Source organism: Bos grunniens, chromosome 11 (genome assembly GCF_055505025.1).
Source record: "Bos grunniens cultivar Pamir isolate PY7600 chromosome 11, Bosgru_T2T1.0, whole genome shotgun sequence".
In the NCBI taxonomy this organism is placed as follows: Eukaryota; Metazoa; Chordata; class Mammalia; order Artiodactyla; family Bovidae; genus Bos; species Bos grunniens.
The window spans coordinates 74851667-74871410 of NC_141175.1; the positions used below are offsets into that span (position 1 = coordinate 74851667).

Consider the following 19744-nt stretch of genomic DNA (forward strand, 5'->3'; position numbering starts at 1 on the left):
TTATCACTCTGGAGGTAAAGACAGGACTAGGTAAGCATTTAATGGGGTTGGTACAGAAAGATGGTGGGATGAACAGGGATGGAGTTGAATTGAAGAGTGAATCACTAAATAACTTGGCAACCAAGCTTCACATTATGGTGTTTAAGATTATACCTTGGGGTAATGTGGACTAATTTTACTGGTATTCTAAAAACTGGACATGCCTTGAATCAGTATGTTGTACTCAATTTTTATATCCAAAGTGCAAGGAAAATAGCAGAGGTCCAGAAGAGATCAACAGAAATTCTGCTTGACTAGGAGACTAGGTCTAGGAAAGACCGGAAATTATTCAGCACCAAAAAGAGAAGGTGCAAAGTACGTATTTAATTTCAAACACATTTTCATGGTTCATATTGGAAGAACAGTCAGCAGGTCTTCAATATTTCTGTTGCTGTTGGACAATATACTGTTGCTTTTTTTGTTTGTTTGTTTTTCTTGAAGTACATTCTCAATAAAGACAAACATCACATCACCGTGGAGCTGGGATGTATCACTTTCTGTTGGGATGATGCAGGACAATCATTGCCCCTAATCCTTCTCCCTCTCTCTTGCCCTCCCACCCTCTCCCTCTTCCTTCCTTCCTTTTCCTTTTTCTTCTTCCTTCCTACCAATCCTCCTTTCCTTTCTTCACTTCTTTCTTCTACCTGTAAAAAATTCTACAACTTTAGTGAATGTAAAATTTGGAGCAGAGATTAAAACTTGAGCTAAGAAAGCTTTATTAATATTATCTGATTCAGTCTCACCCTGTAAGGTCATTTCTTTGTTTGTTTTTTAAAGTTGACAGTGCCCTGTAGATGCAGAAAATAGTAATAGACCATCTTCCCTTTTAGGTCAAATGGCAGGGGATCATACAAGGCTGGAGTTCCACAATATAGAGACCGGGATCATCACGGAACGCCGGTATCTGTCTTCTGTTCCCTCCAACTTCATTGGACACCTGCAGAGCCTGACATTTAATGGGATGGCATACATTGACTTGTGCAAAAATGGCGACATAGATTATTGTGAGCTCAATGCCAGGTTTGGCTTCAGGAACATCATAGCAGACCCTGTCACCTTTAAGACCAAATCAAGCTATGTTGCCTTAGCTACATTGCAAGCCTACACGTCTATGCATCTTTTTTTCCAGTTCAAGACAACATCCCTAGATGGACTAATTCTGTATAACAGTGGGGATGGAAACGACTTTATCGTGGTTGAGTTAGTTAAAGGGTAAGTGTAGGTCTGTTCAATGACAAATAATTAGAGCTTTGGGAAAATGAATCTCATTTTCCATAACTATACATTTAGCAGAAGAGGGAAGGTGGTTTGCAAATAACGCATTTGTTTAAATCCCTTCTTATGTATCTTATAAAGTTAAGAGGGATTCAGTGCAGTTCTTTATACGTAAATTTCCATACATAAAGTAAAAATAATGTTTTAATTTACTGTAGGCATTACATAAATCTTACTCTTCACATGTGCATTTCTTTACTATGTGCATGGTAATTCTACAAAAGAATTTCTACACACTTGTCGGCTAATTTGTGCTAAGTTAAATAGCTAATGCATGCAATCAGATTACTTCAAGTCCACAGTATCCCATTTAACTAAAGCTTAATTCTATGTCAGAGTTTCTTGAAGAATTTAAAAAGATTTTTATGACATTATCTTGAATCTTCCACTTCAGTGGATCTTCCTGACCCAAGGATCAAATCCAAGTCTCCTACATTGGTAGACAGGTTCTTTACCACTGAGCCACCAGGGGTGTCCATATATATACTCTCATGTACACTTTGCATTCCACCAACTACAAGGTGCATGGATGCACATGACCAGCGGGGATACAAGTGAACACAGAAATTTATCAGAAAACCACCAGGAAGTTTCCTAAGATGGCCTTGTGTAGAGGTTCCGGAGAGTCAGGGAAGGTCGTGCACAGGTTCAGGGAAAGTAGGAAGATCTATGAATCCAGGTGAAAGAAGCTGAGGATTGCCTGTTCAGTGTGGTTGGCAGAGGATGGAGAAAGTGGTGACAGCAAAGAGTGTGTAGCGATAGATATTTACTTTCCACAGTGATGAAGTGGAATGTGGACCGCAATTTTAGAAGTATGTTCACTGTTTCCTGTATTGAAGACCATAAAGAATCCTCCTTCTCAAAACTGAGTAGTGTTTCCTACATGTTTATGTACAACTCACTCTCGTGATTTCTAGCAAAGACAAAACCAGCTGAAAAAGAGATTTCATATTTGTAATATGTAGTGTGACTCCATCAAAAAATTCAAACAGTGATGGCACTTTCTCACCTTCCCTTTTTTCCCAGGTACTTACATTACGTGTTTGATTTGGGAAATGGTGCTAACCTCATCAAAGGGAGCTCAAATAAACCTCTTAATGACAATCAGTGGCACAACGTGATGATATCAAGGGACACCAGCAACCTCCACACTGTAAAGATCGACACGAAAATCACAACGCAAATCACGGCAGGAGCCAGGAACTTGGACCTTAAGAGTAAGTGTGCAAAGTCAGAGCAGCAGGCAGGAACACACGTGGCTATGTACATGTGGCACGTCCTTGGCTTTGGGGCGTGTGTGTGTGTGTGCCTTCTGCAAAGACTGACCAGAATTTCATCTCTAGCATGATGTTAATAATACAGCACACAAGTGTCTGTTCCTCCTTTTATATGGCAGAAACATATGTATTTTTAATAGCAGCTCAAAAAATACAACACCTAAGAATGCATGCATGATTAAAATTTAAAGAGTGAGAAAAATGTGTTCTTAGTCATGTTATTTATAAAGAAAAGTAGGTGTTTGCAACACCTTTTAGTCCCAACAGCTTTTAATCAATCTGGAGTCAAGTTAACCAGATACCTAATGAGTTTCTTCTAGAGCTTTTTAGTTTTCTTTTATTGGTGAGATTTCCTAGATACATAGGGAGCCCCTGACCAGCAGGGGTCTGAGGCTGGCTTGTACCCTGAGTCTCTGATGATGAATCTGCCCAACCCACATACACCAATGCAAATATTCTTTCACCAGCTGCTAAGAAAGTCTGAACAGACTTTTTTCCTTCCTTATTGATACTTGATTACTCAAATGAGCAAGACAAAATGCTTGAAAAACTTGTCAGTAATAGGAGAAAATAACAGAAGTGTCTATTTGAATGGGACTTTGTGATTCACTGAGAGCATATCCACAGCTTCTGTCTCATTTACCATGACAGCAAACACTGAACAAGTGGTTATTAGCACTTTAATATGATTGCAGGAAATTTGAGCTTTGAATGACTTGCATAGGGTTAAAACGACTGCTTCAGCAGACCAAAACATAACCTCAGTTCTGACACACGCCCCCTCCATGGCTCCTTCTGTTCTGTCCTGATATATTCCAAAGCCCTGTGGGAATCATCATGGTCACATGTTTGCCTGGCAAGAGCTGTTCATTTATATTGATAAGAGCTTTCCCTTTGATTTGAAAGACAAGTACATAGGGGAGTTGGGAACTGGAAAGAGAAAATCTTTCTTTCTAGAGAAAAAAATATTCTTTCTAAGCAGGGTGAAAGAAGAAAAGGATTTCACTTTCTGTAATTGCAGAATATATTTACAATCCCGGTACTTTATTTGTCTAACATAAAGTATGTGGTGATGGCTGTAACCCTTGTCTCAGAGTCAGCCTCTTGTTAACTACAAAGAGAGCCTGTTTATGCCCACAAATCTAATAGGTGAGCTCAAAAAGTAAAATGCAGCTCAAACGAAATGCTATTTTACAGGCTAACCCTGTTTCTTCTGTCTGACTTAAGTGAAGAGAGGGCATTTTCCGTCCCTATCTTGTGGGGGGCCCCCGTTTGGCACAGCAGGCTCAGGTGGTAATTGTCAAGGAAAAGGGAGAGATTGTGACAGTCAGTGTGCTGGGGGTTCTGTTTGTGTAGGAAGAGACCTCGGTAAGCATAAATGAGCTTCCCTAGAAACTGCGAACACCAGGTGGGAGGCTAAAATGGCTGGAAGAAGCAGTTCATGGCTGAAGTCTGTGACATGCGCAGAACTGCTCAGACCTAAGCGAGAAGCAGTGCCAGGCAGTGGGTGTGTTATAGGACAAGTAGGACGCTGTCTCCTGAGAAATAGATATTTGCCTATTGTTCCTTAAAAAATCAGAGTGAGGGTAATTGGATGACATCATATGGAATTCTTTCTAGTGGTGGAAGGGACTTTTACAAACCTAAGAAACCCTCAGAGCTGATTTTTATTAAAGCATGGAGTGTTTCCTGATTCTGAATATAAGAAAGGCTTTATCTGTAATAAAAATGAAAACTAGGAATTGAAAATAATATTTTATATAATATGAAGATGCTAACTTTTGACATCTGACTGAGTGCCTTTGTGTTTAAAAAAATAACACGATTTACATTTGAGGTAAATTTCTCAGGTGGACAAAGAGATTCTATACTAATGATTATGTCCCCCTTTACCTTGTGAAATTCCTTTGTGTTTAGACTTACCAGAGTGTGCCAGAAAGTAAAAGCAAGTTTCTAAAATTAAAACTTGAACATTAAGAGGCAAAGCTGTGGACCCGCAGTTGGATGTGTGATCCAATGGCAAGAATGACCCCACGAAGCCCCCTTGCCTTGTATGTCCCCAGCAAGAGGGAACCTGGGGAGAAGCTGTGGCCCTGGTGTGGCCATCTCCCAGCTTCTGCAAGCCCGGTGTTTTGGTGTGTGCAGCCAGGGGCCCTGGTCAGATGAGGGGTATTAACTAAGTGTTTTGTGCTCCATGTGGAGAGCATGGCAGAGAAAAGGGCAGTAGGGTTCCTGTCACAAAGAGCTTTCTGTTCCAAGAAGGCTGACACTAAGCGAACATTTACAGAGCAGAGAACAGGATTCCCTAGACCCACATCAGGACTCCAAAAGTAATCAGGTATCACCAAGTCGAGTATTAGAGGAGGGAAGTTCTCAGAGATACCCTGAAGGAGGAGCAACGAGACATTGTTTCTCCTTCCCACCTGGATGCCCCTGGAATTAGGAGGGCTCAATGAGCAAGGAGAACATCCACAGGCGCTCTTTACTCTGATTTTTTTTTTTTTTTTGGGGGGGGGTCTAGTTGCTCTACAGTGTTGCGTTTGTGCTGTACAATGAAGTGAATCAGCTACATGTATACATATATCCCCTTCTTCTTTGACCTCCCTCACCCCACCCCACATGCCATTCCTCTGGGTCAAAACAGAACACTAAGCTGAGCTCTCTGCTATACCACGGCTTCCCACCATCCATCTATTTTACATGTGGCTGAGCACATTCGTCAATCCCAATCTCCCAATTCACTCGCCTTCCATCCACACATCGGTTCTCTATATCTGCGTCTCTATTCCTGCCCTGCAAATAGGTTCATCTGTACTATTTTTCTAGATTCCACATATAGGAGTTAATATACTATATTTGTTTTTCTTTTTCTGACTCATTTCACTCTAAATGACAGACTCTAGGTACATCCACATCAGTACAAATAACCCAATTTCATTCCTTTTTAACAGCACTGTTTCCTTGGCACGCTAGCTAGTCATGTAGGGTTCAGCCACTCTAAATGCAAGAACAATGAAAGGTGACTGACTTTAGATAATGATTTTATTTTGTACTTTTTTGGCCCTTATAGAATTAAAAGAAAACGATCAGGTTTAGTCTACACTCTGTGTACGGTCATTGCCACATACTTCAGTTCCTCTCAGCGTGAGGTCTCCCTGATTAAAAACATCAGTTATGTGGTGGGGTTCATGGGGTTCATATTTCTGCACCCTTCTCAGACAGACTGAAGCAATGATCTTTTGAGAATGATGTACAGGGAAGGCCAGGTGTCTGTATTTTTAAAGTGAAAGTGTTAGTTGCTCAGATCTGTCTGACTCTTTACGACCCCATGGACTGGGGCCCACCAGGCTCCTCTGTCCATGAACTTCTTCAGGCAAGAATACTGAGTGAGTACCCATTGCATTCTCTAGGGGATCTTCCAGACCAAGGGATCCAAAGCAGGTCTCCTATACTCACTAATCCAGATGCTGTAGTTCAAAGCCCTGAACAAATGCAGTGTCTGTGCTGAGGCCAAATTTAACTCACTTTCGAATTTTAGTGCGAAGCCTGCTTTTGTTTTCATATTAGGATTTTACTTTTGTTTTCCTAGTTCTCAGCCAAAGTGATCTTTGGTTGCTTCAGGAGCCTTGGAAATATTTTTCTTTCTTATAGAACCATATCAGAAAAAGACACTAGAGGGCAGCATAAGGCTGCAAAACCTGCCATCTGGGAGGCTGGTGGGGCGGGGGACGCGTCTCCCTAGTCTCCGCTGGCGCTGGGAAGCCAACTTTGTTTTTTTTGCCCAACCAGAATTCCGCCGTTAGTCTTCAGAATAACACATGCTTTTGTTTGTGGCCGTGTTTCATTATATAGACAGTGGTTTGTGTGGAAATGTGCAAGCTAGGTGCTGATTATCCCGTTCCCAAGGTTGACTGGGAAGAAGGTGGTCAGAGATGGGCGAGAGTCTAATGATCTCTGAGAAGAATTCCCGCCTGTGACCTTGTTTAAATTGTCTTTCATGACGCTGCCACGTTCTCAGGGGGTTGCATGTCTCTCCCCGCTGACACAGTTTTGCTTTCATCTTTATTTCCCAGCTGTTTGTGTCCCATTCTCTCTGGCTTTTATGTACAAGCTCTTGCTATGGAAAGAGCAGCAGAAACTCGCTCTACACAGTGATTGCCTAACACAGCTGTACCTACTTGTATTGTGGAACTTCTGGGTCCTGCCCGCTTTAGAAAGAGAAAGGGTTGGCTTAACTCCTCCTGCTGTCCCTTCCCTTGTTCCTGAATTTGACACATCTGTTTGCTTGCATCTGTATGTACATGGGAAGGAGCTCCTATATATTGACTCCCTGCTGCTGCTGCTGCTAAGTCCCTACTAAACACTAAATGGATTTTTTTATTATTTATGTTTTTTTTTCTATTTTACACAGTCTCTGACACTATAAAATACTGTTTAGGGAACTACTTATTATTCAAAGGTAATTTTTACATTAAAAAAAAATAGATTTAAATGAGGTTATTTTACTTACTCCTTGCAATTGATTACCCAGGGATTTGAATTGAGGTCAGTCTTGCTCATTCGTTAATCTAGTTCAAGAACAAAGATGGAGAGAAGGGTCATCTTTGCCTCCTCCCCAAGTCCCAATGTTCCTTGGGTCCATGGGCCCCCTTTCTTGAGGCATTACTTAAGTTTATCCTTCAGCAAATTGAGGAAATTTCCTTCATAAGGAGAAAATAAATGATTCCTGGGTGCAGAGGATACAGTGCCCTCAGGTGGCCACTTAGCAAAATTACTTAAAAGGGAATAATTCACTTACAGGGCAATTGTAGGTCAGCTCAGACAGAGCTTCGGAGAAGGCAATGGCACCCCACTCCAGTACTCCTGCCAGGAAAATCCCATGGGTGGAGGAGCCTGGAAGGCTGCAGTCCATGGGGTCGCTGAGGGTCGGACACGACTGAGCGACTTCACTTTCACTTTTCACTTTGATGCATTGGAGAAGGAAATGGCAACCCACTCCAGTGTTCTTGCCTGGAGAATCCCAGGGACGGGGGAGCCTGGTGGGCTGCCGTCTATGGGGTTGCACAGAGTCGGACACGACTGAAGTGACTTAGCAGCAGCAGCTCAGACAGAGCTTGGCCCTTTCTCTCTCTCATACCCCACGTTCCTTGCCCCCATGGGCCCTGAGCGAGCATTCCCTCTTCCTCCCATCTTGTCTCTTCCCTTGTCACCACCATGAGCAGTGTCTGCTTGTTAATGTCCCTTGTAGCCCTCCTTACACCTGCCTTGAAAAGCAAACACCTGCTATTGTTTATCCAGCTTCTAAGCCACTAAGAGCTCCCCTAGACAGAGACAACCCGACCAGGGCTTTCCTTACAAATAGGTTCAATCTCTAAGCAGAAATTTGATGAATAGCATTCTTGCTCTTTCCATCTTGATCTCATATCAGTCTCTATTACTCAGCTACCTACCCGCATAGACCACATAGGCCCCCTCTTTCTTTCTTCTGTGTTTTTGACAGATCATTACAGTACGACATCAGTGATCCAGATTCTATTCCAAAGCTCTGATCATGTTTAAATACACTCTGGCTTTGTGTACTCAGCCAAGTGACATCTGATAGCCTGCTTGCCTTGCCCAGATAATTTACACAAATACAAAACTTTCAGAGTCTGACTTTGAGCTTAGCCTTAAAGCAAGAGATGGCATTAAGCATGTTGTCTGTCCTGTTGGTTAGGCTGTCTTTATTGCATTTCTTTTTCTTTTTTTTTCAGTTTGTAAGGGAAAGAGATTTACTCACATTACTTTAGCTAATGGGAGATTATTTTAAGGACCCATTAGGAAGTAAGAGAGACAAGACATCCTTTCAGCTACTGAACAGTGCAGCCACCCAGAGAATAAGAACTTTGTTCTGACTGTCATACTGGGGTCTCAAGAGCAACCCTCATAAGTGTTTCCTTGGATACGAGTGCCTGTGTGTGCATGCATGATGAGTTGCTTCAGTCGTGTCTGACTCTTTGCGACCCTTTGGACTGTAGCCCTCCAGGCTCTTCTGCATCTTCCCAACCCATGGACTGAACCTGCATCTCCTGAGGCTACTGCATTGCAGGTGGATTCTTTATCGCTGAGCCATCGGGAGTACCCACTGCTCCCTAATCCAGGCCTACACCTCCAACCCTCTCTCTGCTGTGTCTGCTCCCAGTTAGATCCTTCTGCTTCATGGCTTCTACCTGTTACTTTGTCTCCTGTATGTATTTCCACTTCTGTCTACTCTTCTCTTCTTCTCACTTTCAGATTTCCCCAAAGACGTGCTCTAATATGGTGAGTGGACCTCTCTAGAACACAGCTTCATGGGCATTTGCCCTGGTGCTTGTGGTCAGGCTTACTTTCTCAGACCGAGTAGCTATGAACACACAGGTAGATTTGCATGAGATTAAATTGAAGCTTAAAAGATGGTCCCTGGAGAGGAGGCTGTGTGTTGGAAGGCTCTCATAGCTTCTCAGAAGAGAGCAGGGTGATTTGCTTATTCAGAAGGTGCTAAGCATCACGGCAGAAGGTGAAGAGGAGGGAATGAAGGGGTTTTAGGTGGGAGAGTGGAGTATTATGGTATGCTTAAGAATCATTCCTTTGACTTTGGTACAGAGGATGGGCTAAGGAGAGAGGCCACTCTGGAGGCAGTTGTCACAGTGCAGAACAGAGACAATTGGGCTCTGAGTACATAAAAGTGAGACTTGACATTTTCGTTAAGCCGTTTCCCATATAAGAACTGAAAGACAATTGGAGAAATGAAACTATTGTTTCTCTCCTGACTTCTCCATTGAAATCTCAGGCTTTGCAGAAATCAGTCTCATTCTCTTCTTTGTACTATAATGTGTTTGTCAATTTGTTTTAATCCCACTCTCCCTCCCCACCGACACCCAGCCCCCCCAAGACACCCTTTCCTCCTCTTGCCCAGTTGCCTCGGACCTGCTGTCTAACGTGTTGCTTGGAAGCTCTTCCTTCTGCTGCCTTAAAACCCTTGGAGCAGCTTCCATGACTGCCACAGAGTTTAAGTTCTTTATTCCCTACCAGCAACTCTGACTCTGTTTTCTTTTTTAATTTATTGTTTTTAATTGGAGGATAATTGCTTTACAATGTTGTGTTGGTTTCTGCCATACATCAACATGAATCAGCCATAAGTATACATATGTTCCCTACCTCTTAAACCTCCCTCCCACATCCCACCCCATCCCCCCCCCCAGGTTCTTTTTTTTTTTTTTTTTTTCAATTCTTTCACTCATGTATTGATACTTGTTTTGGAATCTCTTCTACTTTGGGCATTGTTTTACTATGCTTAGTTTTTTTTTTTCCAACTCCCATCAATTCTATTATCTACAATTTGTTTTCCCACTGTTAGCATCCTGGGAACTTTTTATTTGAAGGCATCTAGGAGGCACTTTGATCTGAGCCTTTCCTTTTACAGATGAGAGAGACATGCTCAGGAAAGACTGTGCACAACCAGTCAGTTAGTGTTCTAGATCTGCCTGATCTTCAAATCCCCAGTTTAACACTTTTCACAGTAGACCAGGGAAAACAAATTGTATTAATGTTTCTTGGATTCACCTCAGTTGACTGCTGTTGACCACCAGGAGCACGTGTGGAAAATAAAGGTGAGGCCTTCTGTGGACTCACCAGAGAAACCAATTCATATGGTTGGCCACAGGCTCAAGATGAAGCCTGGTAGCATGTGGGCCACCCATTAGCGTTTTTTTCTTGTGCAACTTTAAGGACCTCTGTCCTTCCCCTGAACTTATTGGAAAAGACCCTGATGCTGGGAAGGATTGAAGGCAGGAGAAGGGGACGACAAAGGATGAGCTCTTAAAGCTGGTGCCGTGGATGCTGTGAAGAACAAAATGTCTGCATGTGCTCAGAGCTGAGTCCTTAAGGGCCAGGTGACTGCTCACAGGGCCTCAGCCTCATCACAGCTAGGTCTCCGTGTGTGTCCCTCTTCAGGGAGCGTCAGGAGTGTGGCTGAGCTGTCTTCTTAGAGGCTGAGCTTCTCAGCATAAAGCTCCCGGCATTAGGACCATCTGGGAAGGTAAGCTTGATGTCATCTCTCTCACTGAAGAAGGACTTAAGTCTTAGCTTTCATTGCTCTCAGACCTCCCTCTTCATTTTTTTCCTGAGGGGAGAGAAAGACAAAGATTTTGGGGGGGTACAAGAAGCATAAACCCATTCAGATGAACTTAAAGGAGGGAATGGGGCAGAGTGTAGCATTCCAGGAGCCCAAGGGCAAGAAAGAGAAAGTTTACAGCTGGAGCTCTTGAGAACATATCAGGAAAGCCGTCAGCAACCAGCCAGCCTCTCTTGCTCTCCCGGTCTCCACCAGGGCTGGGAGCTGCCTTCTCCCGGCTTCACAGGGAGGCCACATGCTCTCCTTCTCTGCACACTGGTTTGCTCTGCTTTCACCAGCATTAGCAAAATTTTGGCGTCCCCAGACCTGGCCTTCCACCCCTGACCAACTCAAATACCCAAGAGCAACTCACTTGAGTTTGGGAGTCCCAGTGCCACATTCTTGGGGGAGTAAATTTGATTGGAACTCACGTCCTGTCTGTGATTAGGAGGCAGGGTCACACTGTAGAAATATGGCACTCTGGATTTGTTTGAAGAAACATTTGGACAGTCTACTTGGGGTGTAAGCAGAGCCATCAAGGGCTCCACAAGGTGACCTTGAAGCTGCTGTGCAAAAATCGAGGGGATGGGGTTGCCTTGCTATGGAGCAGGGACTGGGGATTGAGGCTACAGTCATCTAGATGGTGGGAAATCAGGCATTGTATGGTACCAGCTTGTTCAGATGACTAAGATCATAGATGCTTGGGCTGCACAAAAGTACTTTGTGGTGGAGACAGAGACTGTTCATTGGGAGTGAGGCAGCGCAGGGGATACAGAAGCCAAAGCAGAAGTCATAGTCTCCCTGGAATTCACAGGAACACAGGAGGAAGGAAGCTAGATTCTCATCCTCTGTGGATTGGAAAGATTCAAACAAGGCTCCTCTAGAACTGTAATGTTTCAATTGCTGGCATCTGGGTAATGTTTCAATTGCTCGTTATACATCTCAGAAGTAAATACTACTATAATTTTCAGCCAGTTGTTCCATTGAGTTAGGGTTTCTTGATAATGCCTATCCAGTCTTCTTTTGCTGTGACTCACAGGACAACTAGCTTCTACCCTTGACCCTGGACAGTTTGTCCAGAGCCATAGGTCAAAATTGGAATAGATTGAAAAATTGGGTGGGCATAGTACAAAGTCACCCCTACTACTGTAGAGATGCTGCAAAGCTGGTTCTGCTGTCTTTACTCACTAGGAAAGCACATTGTTAATGCCACTGTGCTGCTGCTGGCCCATCATGTTCATAAAATGGAGGGGACCTCCAGTGCTACTTCAGAACTGAATTAGGTCAGTCAGGCTTTCCTGTTAATGCCACATTAATATGGTTTTCTGTGTCCACTCTTAGAAGGGGCCCTTACTTGGCCTTTGCAATTAATTATTGTGGTTTTTCTTAAGGGTAATGCAAGAAGCAATAAAGCTTTGTAATTAAGGTTCAGGCATGGGGTCAGACAGACTTGGTGAAATAGAATCTCTACTATTTATTTCTGTGTATCCTTAGGTAAGGTCCCCCATACCATCGTCATCATCATCTGCTTTTCACTAAGCACTAGCTCCAAGATTTACATATATTATTCCCTTATTTTTGTGTGTGTGTGTGTGTGTGGCTAATTGGTGCTGCTGTACTTATCCACGTTGTAGATGATGAAACTGAGGTTTAGGAAAGTTAAACATCTCACCTAAACATTAGTAATAGTAAAATCAAATAACAGTAATAATTATTTTAGCTTTTTCTGAGAGCTGATCATATCCCATGAACTCGTATTTTACTCACAAGATCTCATTTAATTCTCACAACCATGCAGAAGCTCAGCCAGTGTGTTTTTTAAAGCCCAGATGTTTATAAGGCAAGGGGTTTGTAAGGCCCTGGATATGACAGGCATTGGCAACATTCTCATAGGCTACTTTCTCATAACTGCCCTGGTGCAGGACAGCCCAATTCCCAGGTTTCTTAGAGGCTGGGTATTAGCATTCCCAGCCAGGCTGTGCTCGGTTCTGTCTGAACCCCACCTTCCCCTTCCACATACTCACTGTTTAGATTCCAGCACTGGTTTCTCTGTGGAGATCAGAGACTGTATAAAGACTTCTTCAAGCTCTTTAAAGTCCTGTACCAATGTACTGTATCTATAACACAGCAATTCTGTATTCCTCAACTGCAGGAAACACAAAACAAGTTATCTACGACAAGGGTCCCCAATCCCTGGGGCCATGTACTGGTACCAGTTCTTGGCCTGTTAGGAACCGGGCCGCACAACAGGAGGTGCATGGCAGGTGAGCAGAATGAAGTTTCAACTGTTTTTACAGCCACTTGCCATCACTCGCATTCCTGCCTGTGCCTCCTGTCACATCAGCGGCATCGTTAGATTCTCCTAGGAGCACAAACTCTACTGTGAACTGCGCATGCGAGAGGTCTAGGTTGCGTACCCTGATGAGAATCTAGAGTAATGCCTGATGATCTGATTCTTCATTATGGTTTGAGTTGTATAACTATTTTATTTATATCACAGTGTAACAAAAATGGAAATAAAGTGCACAATAAATATACTGCACTTGAATCATCCCAAAACCATCCTTCTGCTCTGGTTCATGGAAAAATCTTAGAGAAAAATGTCATGTAATAAAATATTTCTTCCCTTGTGTAAAATGTAGTTCTTCGGAACATTTGACGTTGCTATAATACCTGTGTAGTGCTATAGCACTGAAAATGTCACTTCTGGTAATTGCAAAATAACTGGATATTTTCCCTTTCACTTTCCATGTGCTCTTCCCATCTCTATGCCTTGTATAGAACCTATATATTGGGTCTGTTTCCTTAGCCCCTGAAGTCTTCCTCAAATATGACAGCCAACAATTTTAATTGCTCTGTGTCCTTAATATGCATTCCATAGAACATTTGCATTTATAGATGCCTAAAGCAGGCCCAGGCAAATATAGAATTTGATTGGATAATTGGAGATTAGCCTGTTCTTCCATCATCAGCTGTTCCAGCAGGCTGTTGGCTAGTCCATTCAACTGCTAAAGCCCTCCATTCTCCTAGCTTTAAGGGAAATTTCCCTGCACGTCTAGCCCCACTTTTGATCATTGCTGTTAACTATCTGCATTTCTCCTTAAGGGTAATTTAAATATTGGAAGAACAAAGTGTTTGGGGACCTGCCCTAAGGAATTTTATACTGGTCCAGTGGGATTTGATGACCTGATTGAGAATATTCCATCCTTTAAGCACAGAAGCAATTCATTCTTTGAAAAAAAAAAATACAGAAAAGCTCAGGTACCTAAGTAAAAAATAAGAGTTTTATTTGACCCTGAAGCTCATAATATTTTGGAAGCTTTTTGACAATGTCTGTAAACCTTTTTTGTGTGTTTTGTATCACTTTGTCCTTTCAAGCTCTCCAGAAAACCCTGGTGACTTCCCTGTATATCTAAGTTGAGAGCAGGTTCCATTTTTGACCTGCATTAAACAGGCCGTTATGATGGGGAAGAACCTTCATTTTATACTTACTCTGTACCTTGCTAGATCTTCCCCCTCCACCCAAAAAAGTGTGCACTCATTTTTAAATAGGAAAAGAAAATTTCTTTGAAATAATGAAAGTTATTTTGAAAAAGAAAGAAAGCTCAAGTTGTTATCCAGAGTGCCTCACAATCTCAGGAAAGATAACACATTTGGGCAGGTCCTCTCACGGGTGCCCTAGTTATAAGTCTCTCAGTCTCTAGTTCAGTGATTTCTAAACTCCTCTTCTACCCATTCTCCTGTCACCGAGAAGGGTTTTAGTAAAACGAGGAGGCAGCGTGTTGCAGTGGGAAGAGAGGTCACCCGGGACTTAGAGGCTGGGGTGCCAGTGTTACTGTCCCAGGAGTGGTTGAATTGCCTTGGGGAGGTATTTTTCTGAAAATTACCTTTTCAGAAGGGTTGTTTGGTGAGGACAGTAACCCCTTCCTGCTTATTGTGAAGATTTGGAATCAAATGAAACAAGAGATGGCAAAGCACTGATCACACGGAGGTCTGTGCACGTGTCGGGTGTGACCGTACGTGTGAGACGAGGAATTTCTGCAAGGCAGTCGGCAGTCCCAAAGAGCAGCACCCAGGGAGTGGAAAACGAAACATGCAGCAGTGACAGGATTGTTTGCTGCTAAAGGATAGCTACAGTTTCTAAATTGGCTGTCACTTGGACGGGAAAATGTAAAAACAGTGGAAGTACCTGAACCCTGTTTTTAACCAAAAGGTAAATTTACTGAGCACGAGACAAAGTTAGCTTGACAAGAGCTGATACGCCTGAACTCGCACCCCGTCTGCCACATTGCCACTGACATAGTGTGATTTACAAATGGATTACTGCACACCCATCCATAGCAATTCACTTTATTATTTCCCGTTTAACGTGCCCACTGGCTTTGCCTTAGAGTCTGTTGGCCAAACACACAAAGAAATTAAGTTTTACAATCATACTTTTCAAAAACTTTCTCTTTGGGGGCAATTTTGTATCAAAGATACCAGCTAGAAACAGAAATTTCAGAGTGTCGAAAGCATTGTCTGTCTTGTCCGTAACTATAATGTCAATGTCTTAAAGCCTTACTACAGGGGAACGCTAAGGTCTGAACTCCAATTTTCTTGGAGCCCCCTCACCTATTCATACCCAAGTCTTACACTGGGTCATAGATGAATGCAGGCGTTCTACTTATCTCTTTGTGAGAGGCAAGTGAAAAGTAGCTGTCATATCTAAAAGTCAAATTTGGAAGTCATAAGAATTCTATCCACTTGTTGAAATTTAGATACTTAACATTTATGATTATAGAAGCAAATTGACTTTGTGTTTGTGAGATCAGTCAATGAGCATGCAGGTGGGTTCTGCTTCATCCTGGAAATATGTGTTATTTAATTTGGACTCTGCAAACATTTATTACCATTACTTTTCTCCACTAGTCAAGTTACCCCAAAACACTCCTGTATTTTGTGCCAGTGGAACTGTACAAACTGGCCACTCGACACCCGGCATGTACACTGTGTAAACCAGTGCAGATTAAATGAAAATTATCATAGATTCAGGACATCGGGCTTGGAATCAGACCTGCCATTTTTTCTGGCTGTGAACCCCTGAACCATAGTGTCTGTGTCTGTGACATGTGTCCATGATAACCTTTATTTCTTCTGTAGCTCATCAGGTGAAAACTAAATGACACAATCTATGTGCAAGTATTTGGTAAAGTTTAGGGTGCTGCACCAATGTCAGTTATTAAGTCAGAGCTATCTTTTCTGGTTTTGGCCATAGCAAAGCTTGCACTGATCACAAAGGACTCAAAGCAGTGAGGAGGTTCTCTCCCATTTGGTCAGGGCTCTGTACATTTAAATTCAGTTGTCTCAATGATTTTTTTGTGAAATTCAGTGTCTCTGTAGTGAAAACAACATATGAATTGTTAGATGTGGGAGCCCACTATGAAATACGGAATACCTGTTGGCTGGCAGTGGCCTTTGAATTAGTAACAGGAGACCAGAAGGACTCTAATCTGAGTCCTGGAGTAGTGGTCCACAGGCTGGATGGAGAGCGACATCTGCAAACCCACAGGAAGTGCACATAGGGAGTAACAGACGTCCTCGGGCAAGGCATCAGGGATCTACACAGTTAGCCTGGCCCTCTTCTATGGCCACAGACAGTACATGCATGCCTTTCTGTAATGATAACAGTGTAATAGAGTAGAAGCATCTGGAAAAATAGTATAAAGTGTCCATAGTGTGGAGAGTGCCTATGGAGGCTGCATGAGTTAGGACATACTTGTATGTGGGGCCACAGAGAGAATGATAGACTGGACGAAGCTAGAATGAGGTAGAAGGCCAGGATAGACCGAAATTTAATTTCCCACAAAGATTTTGACACTTACTTTAACTGCAGAAGAGACTCGTTGATAGGTTCTCACTACCACAATGATATCCTAAACTAGTTCTGTACCTATCTTTGCCTCTCTCTACAAAAAGAAAAAAAAAGAAAAACAAATTCAACATGTCAGTTAAAATTGTTCCTGAATCACACTATCAGAATAGAAAAAAATCACTGCATTGAACCCTCTTAATGAGCTAGATGTCTTCAAGGAAGGGGTCAGTAGAAGATAAAATTCCCCACAATTAACTTTACTTGTTACTTCTCAAGTGGAGGGAACTAGGGACAAATATGAATGCTGTGTTCATAAAACCTTCATTCTGCTTTATGTTTAAATGATTATTTATTGAATGGAAACTGCAAATTCATCCATTCATTCAGTGAGTCAACAAATAGCTAGTGAATGCTAAGTGAAAATAAGACGAAAAAAGGTGCTTTGCTTATGATGGTTCTTCAAGGAATTTATAAAATAATGGGAAGATGATATATCTACATAAAGAATGGGGAATGAAATGGTAATTGTCAGAAAAGAGATTTTAAATGTTAGGGAGATTCATAGATTATACTTGCCTATGACTGAGAAAACACATAAACGAGGTGAAATTTGAGTTAAGACCCAGAAAGTGGGTGAGGTTTTGAAATGGAATATTGGAAGGGAAAAGACTCTTGATATAGAAGCCATGTGTTGCAAAGAATGATGCAATAGCATGAACGTGTGGTATTCCAGAGATGGAGAAAAATACAGTTTGACTAAAGATTAGTAAATAGGTAGAGGATTGATGTTAGTTTAATTCTCTACCTGGCCAACATTGTTGGGGAGAGATTGTTGAAAGTTTAGAAAAAGTTTCTGAGGGAGGAAAACTCAGAATCATGACCACTGCTGAGCCTCATGCTTTATGTAAAAGATAGCAGGAGGTATAAAAGGAATCAGACCACAGTGTGGAGACGGCAGATATGGTACTAATGAGCAGGATGGGTGGAGGCAGGACACCAGATGATGGGCTATTGCATGGTGAAAGGGAGATTAGAATTGGAAAAGGAAAGGAAAATGGAGGCACAGACATCAGACGTATTGGCAAAGTCAAGTCATCAACACCAGAGTGCCTGGCAGTCATTTGAACGGAAGGTGTGAGAAACAGAATGGAATTGAAATGGTTTTGAAAATAATTTTCAAAACTGTGATTAAGATCACAGTTGTTCAGTCGTGTCTGACTTTGCCATTCCATGGGTTGCAGCACACTAGTCTTCCCTGTCCTTCACTGTCTCCTGGAGTTTCCTCAGATTCATGTTTGTTGATTGGGTGATGCTATCTAACCATCTTATCCTCTGCTGCCCCCTTCTTTTGTGTTCAATCTTTCCTGGTGTCAAGGTCTTTTCCAATGAAATGGCTCTTCCCATCAGATACCAAAGTATTGTAGCTTCAATTTCAGCATCAGTCCTTCCAATGAATATTCAGGGTTGATTTCCTTCCGGAGTGGGAGACTAAAAATGTGACTGCTATAAAACATGGTAGTCTAGAAGTAATTTCCCAGTAGGGGTAGATAGGAAATTTGATGGTTTATTTTTAGGCTGAACTTAGAAAGCCAGGATGAGCCTAAAGATTAGGATTTACAGCTATTTCCTACAGAAGTAAAAACAGGTTATTCTAGGATTAAACCTTTTATGCAACAAGTAAGGCTAAGGTGTATAAATGTTAAAGGGTAACTAAGAAGGCAAACTGGTGACCACTGAGCACCTCTTCAACAAGGAATTTCTAAAAGTAACCTAATTTCCCATAGAGATGTATAAAAGACACAGATCTAGTGTCTCAGAGCAAAAAACCCACTTAGATTATCAGTTTTGACTTCAATAATGATAATTTGTTGTGCCCTCAACTCAGATGTGATTTTGAATAGTGTTTATTGTTCAATCCAGTGTGTGCTTTGTTATTAAAGCTTCCATTTGTCTCCTCTTAAGCTCAAATGTGTTAGAGAAATATTAACAACTTCCCATGCTTTTGCTTTCTGTAATTTAACATCATTTATTTAAACGATCACAGGAAATAGTAACATCGGCTTTCTCCGCAGAAAAAGCATGAAATGAGTGTTTGTTCTTCAGAGACTAGAGACGATTTTTTTCTTCTATCTAACAGGGTACACTGGTTATAAAAATAGTTTTGTGTTTATTTTTTCTTCTCAAGAAAGCCTATGTTAACTTACATGGTCTAGATATAACCTGCAGATGTTCACTTGTGGATATGCAACAAAAGATGAAAATTGAAGAGAAAGATACAAATCAGGGGAGGTGGGGGGTGGAAGAAGGTGGAGTTTGATTGTTCCCAAAGATAAGGAAGGACATCTTTCCTACAGAATAACTCTAAGAAACTAGCCCAGCCTACTTGTACTTTTTCTATTAGCCAATCAGAGCAAGAATTGAGAGGAAAGTTAGCAGTCTCCATCTTTGCTAAACAAGGTCAAATCCTCTCAGCAAAGCCTCTAGAAACTTCTCCAGTCTGGCCAGTTGGAAAGTAAGACAATGTGTATTGTTTCACCTTTTTTCCCCCCATATGCCACTTACAAGAGATTGCAGGAGCCTCCTTAAGTTTCCCTAGAGTTTTAGCTATTCAAATCCATAAAGCAGTTGTCCTTTTTATGTATGCTCTTTTTAATTAAAATGAAACTGAGATGTTTGAGGCACTAAAAAATGCATATGAATAAACAGGAAAGCTGAGTCAAAGAACTAATTATACCTTGATGCTTACATTCTGCTTTTGGAAGACGCACTCCAAGTCCTTGCTCTAACTGCCTTATGCTCCCTGTTTTAAGAAAAGAGAAAACTTACACCACTTCATTTATCTGCTTCTGGTTGATGGCTCCCAAGCCAGGTCTTCCAGGCCTAGCATTCCTGAGTCCCCAGTTCATATCATCTGATTCCTAAAGGACACTCCTACTCAAATTACACATGTTGAATGTTAAATACAATTTCTTCTCTTCTCTCCAGATTATTGCTATTTCACATTCTCTCATCTCCTAGCCTGCATGTCTTATATTTTTGGACTTCTCATTGCCTTTGGGAAAAAAAATAGTCACAAATTCTATCATGTTGCTCAAGGCTCTCCTTTGACTTTTCTCATCCAACATTATTTACCATGGTCCTTTTGAAAATTCTTCTTTTCTAGTCTAT

The 19744-nt window shown here is 41.9% G+C and overlaps 1 protein-coding gene across 20 annotated transcripts in view; it reads left to right on the plus strand.

Moving 5' to 3' along the window:
- Positions 1–19744, plus strand: part of NRXN1 (neurexin 1) — a 1228058-nt gene that overhangs the window by 602534 nt on the left and 605780 nt on the right. For all 20 annotated transcript variants that reach the window (XM_086326949.1, XM_086326950.1, XM_086326953.1 and 17 more), the window contains 2 exons: positions 870–1251; positions 2341–2531. In XM_086326949.1, the coding sequence (XP_086183075.1) occupies positions 870–1251; positions 2341–2531 (573 nt within the window). The remainder of the gene's footprint in view (positions 1–869; positions 1252–2340; positions 2532–19744) is intronic.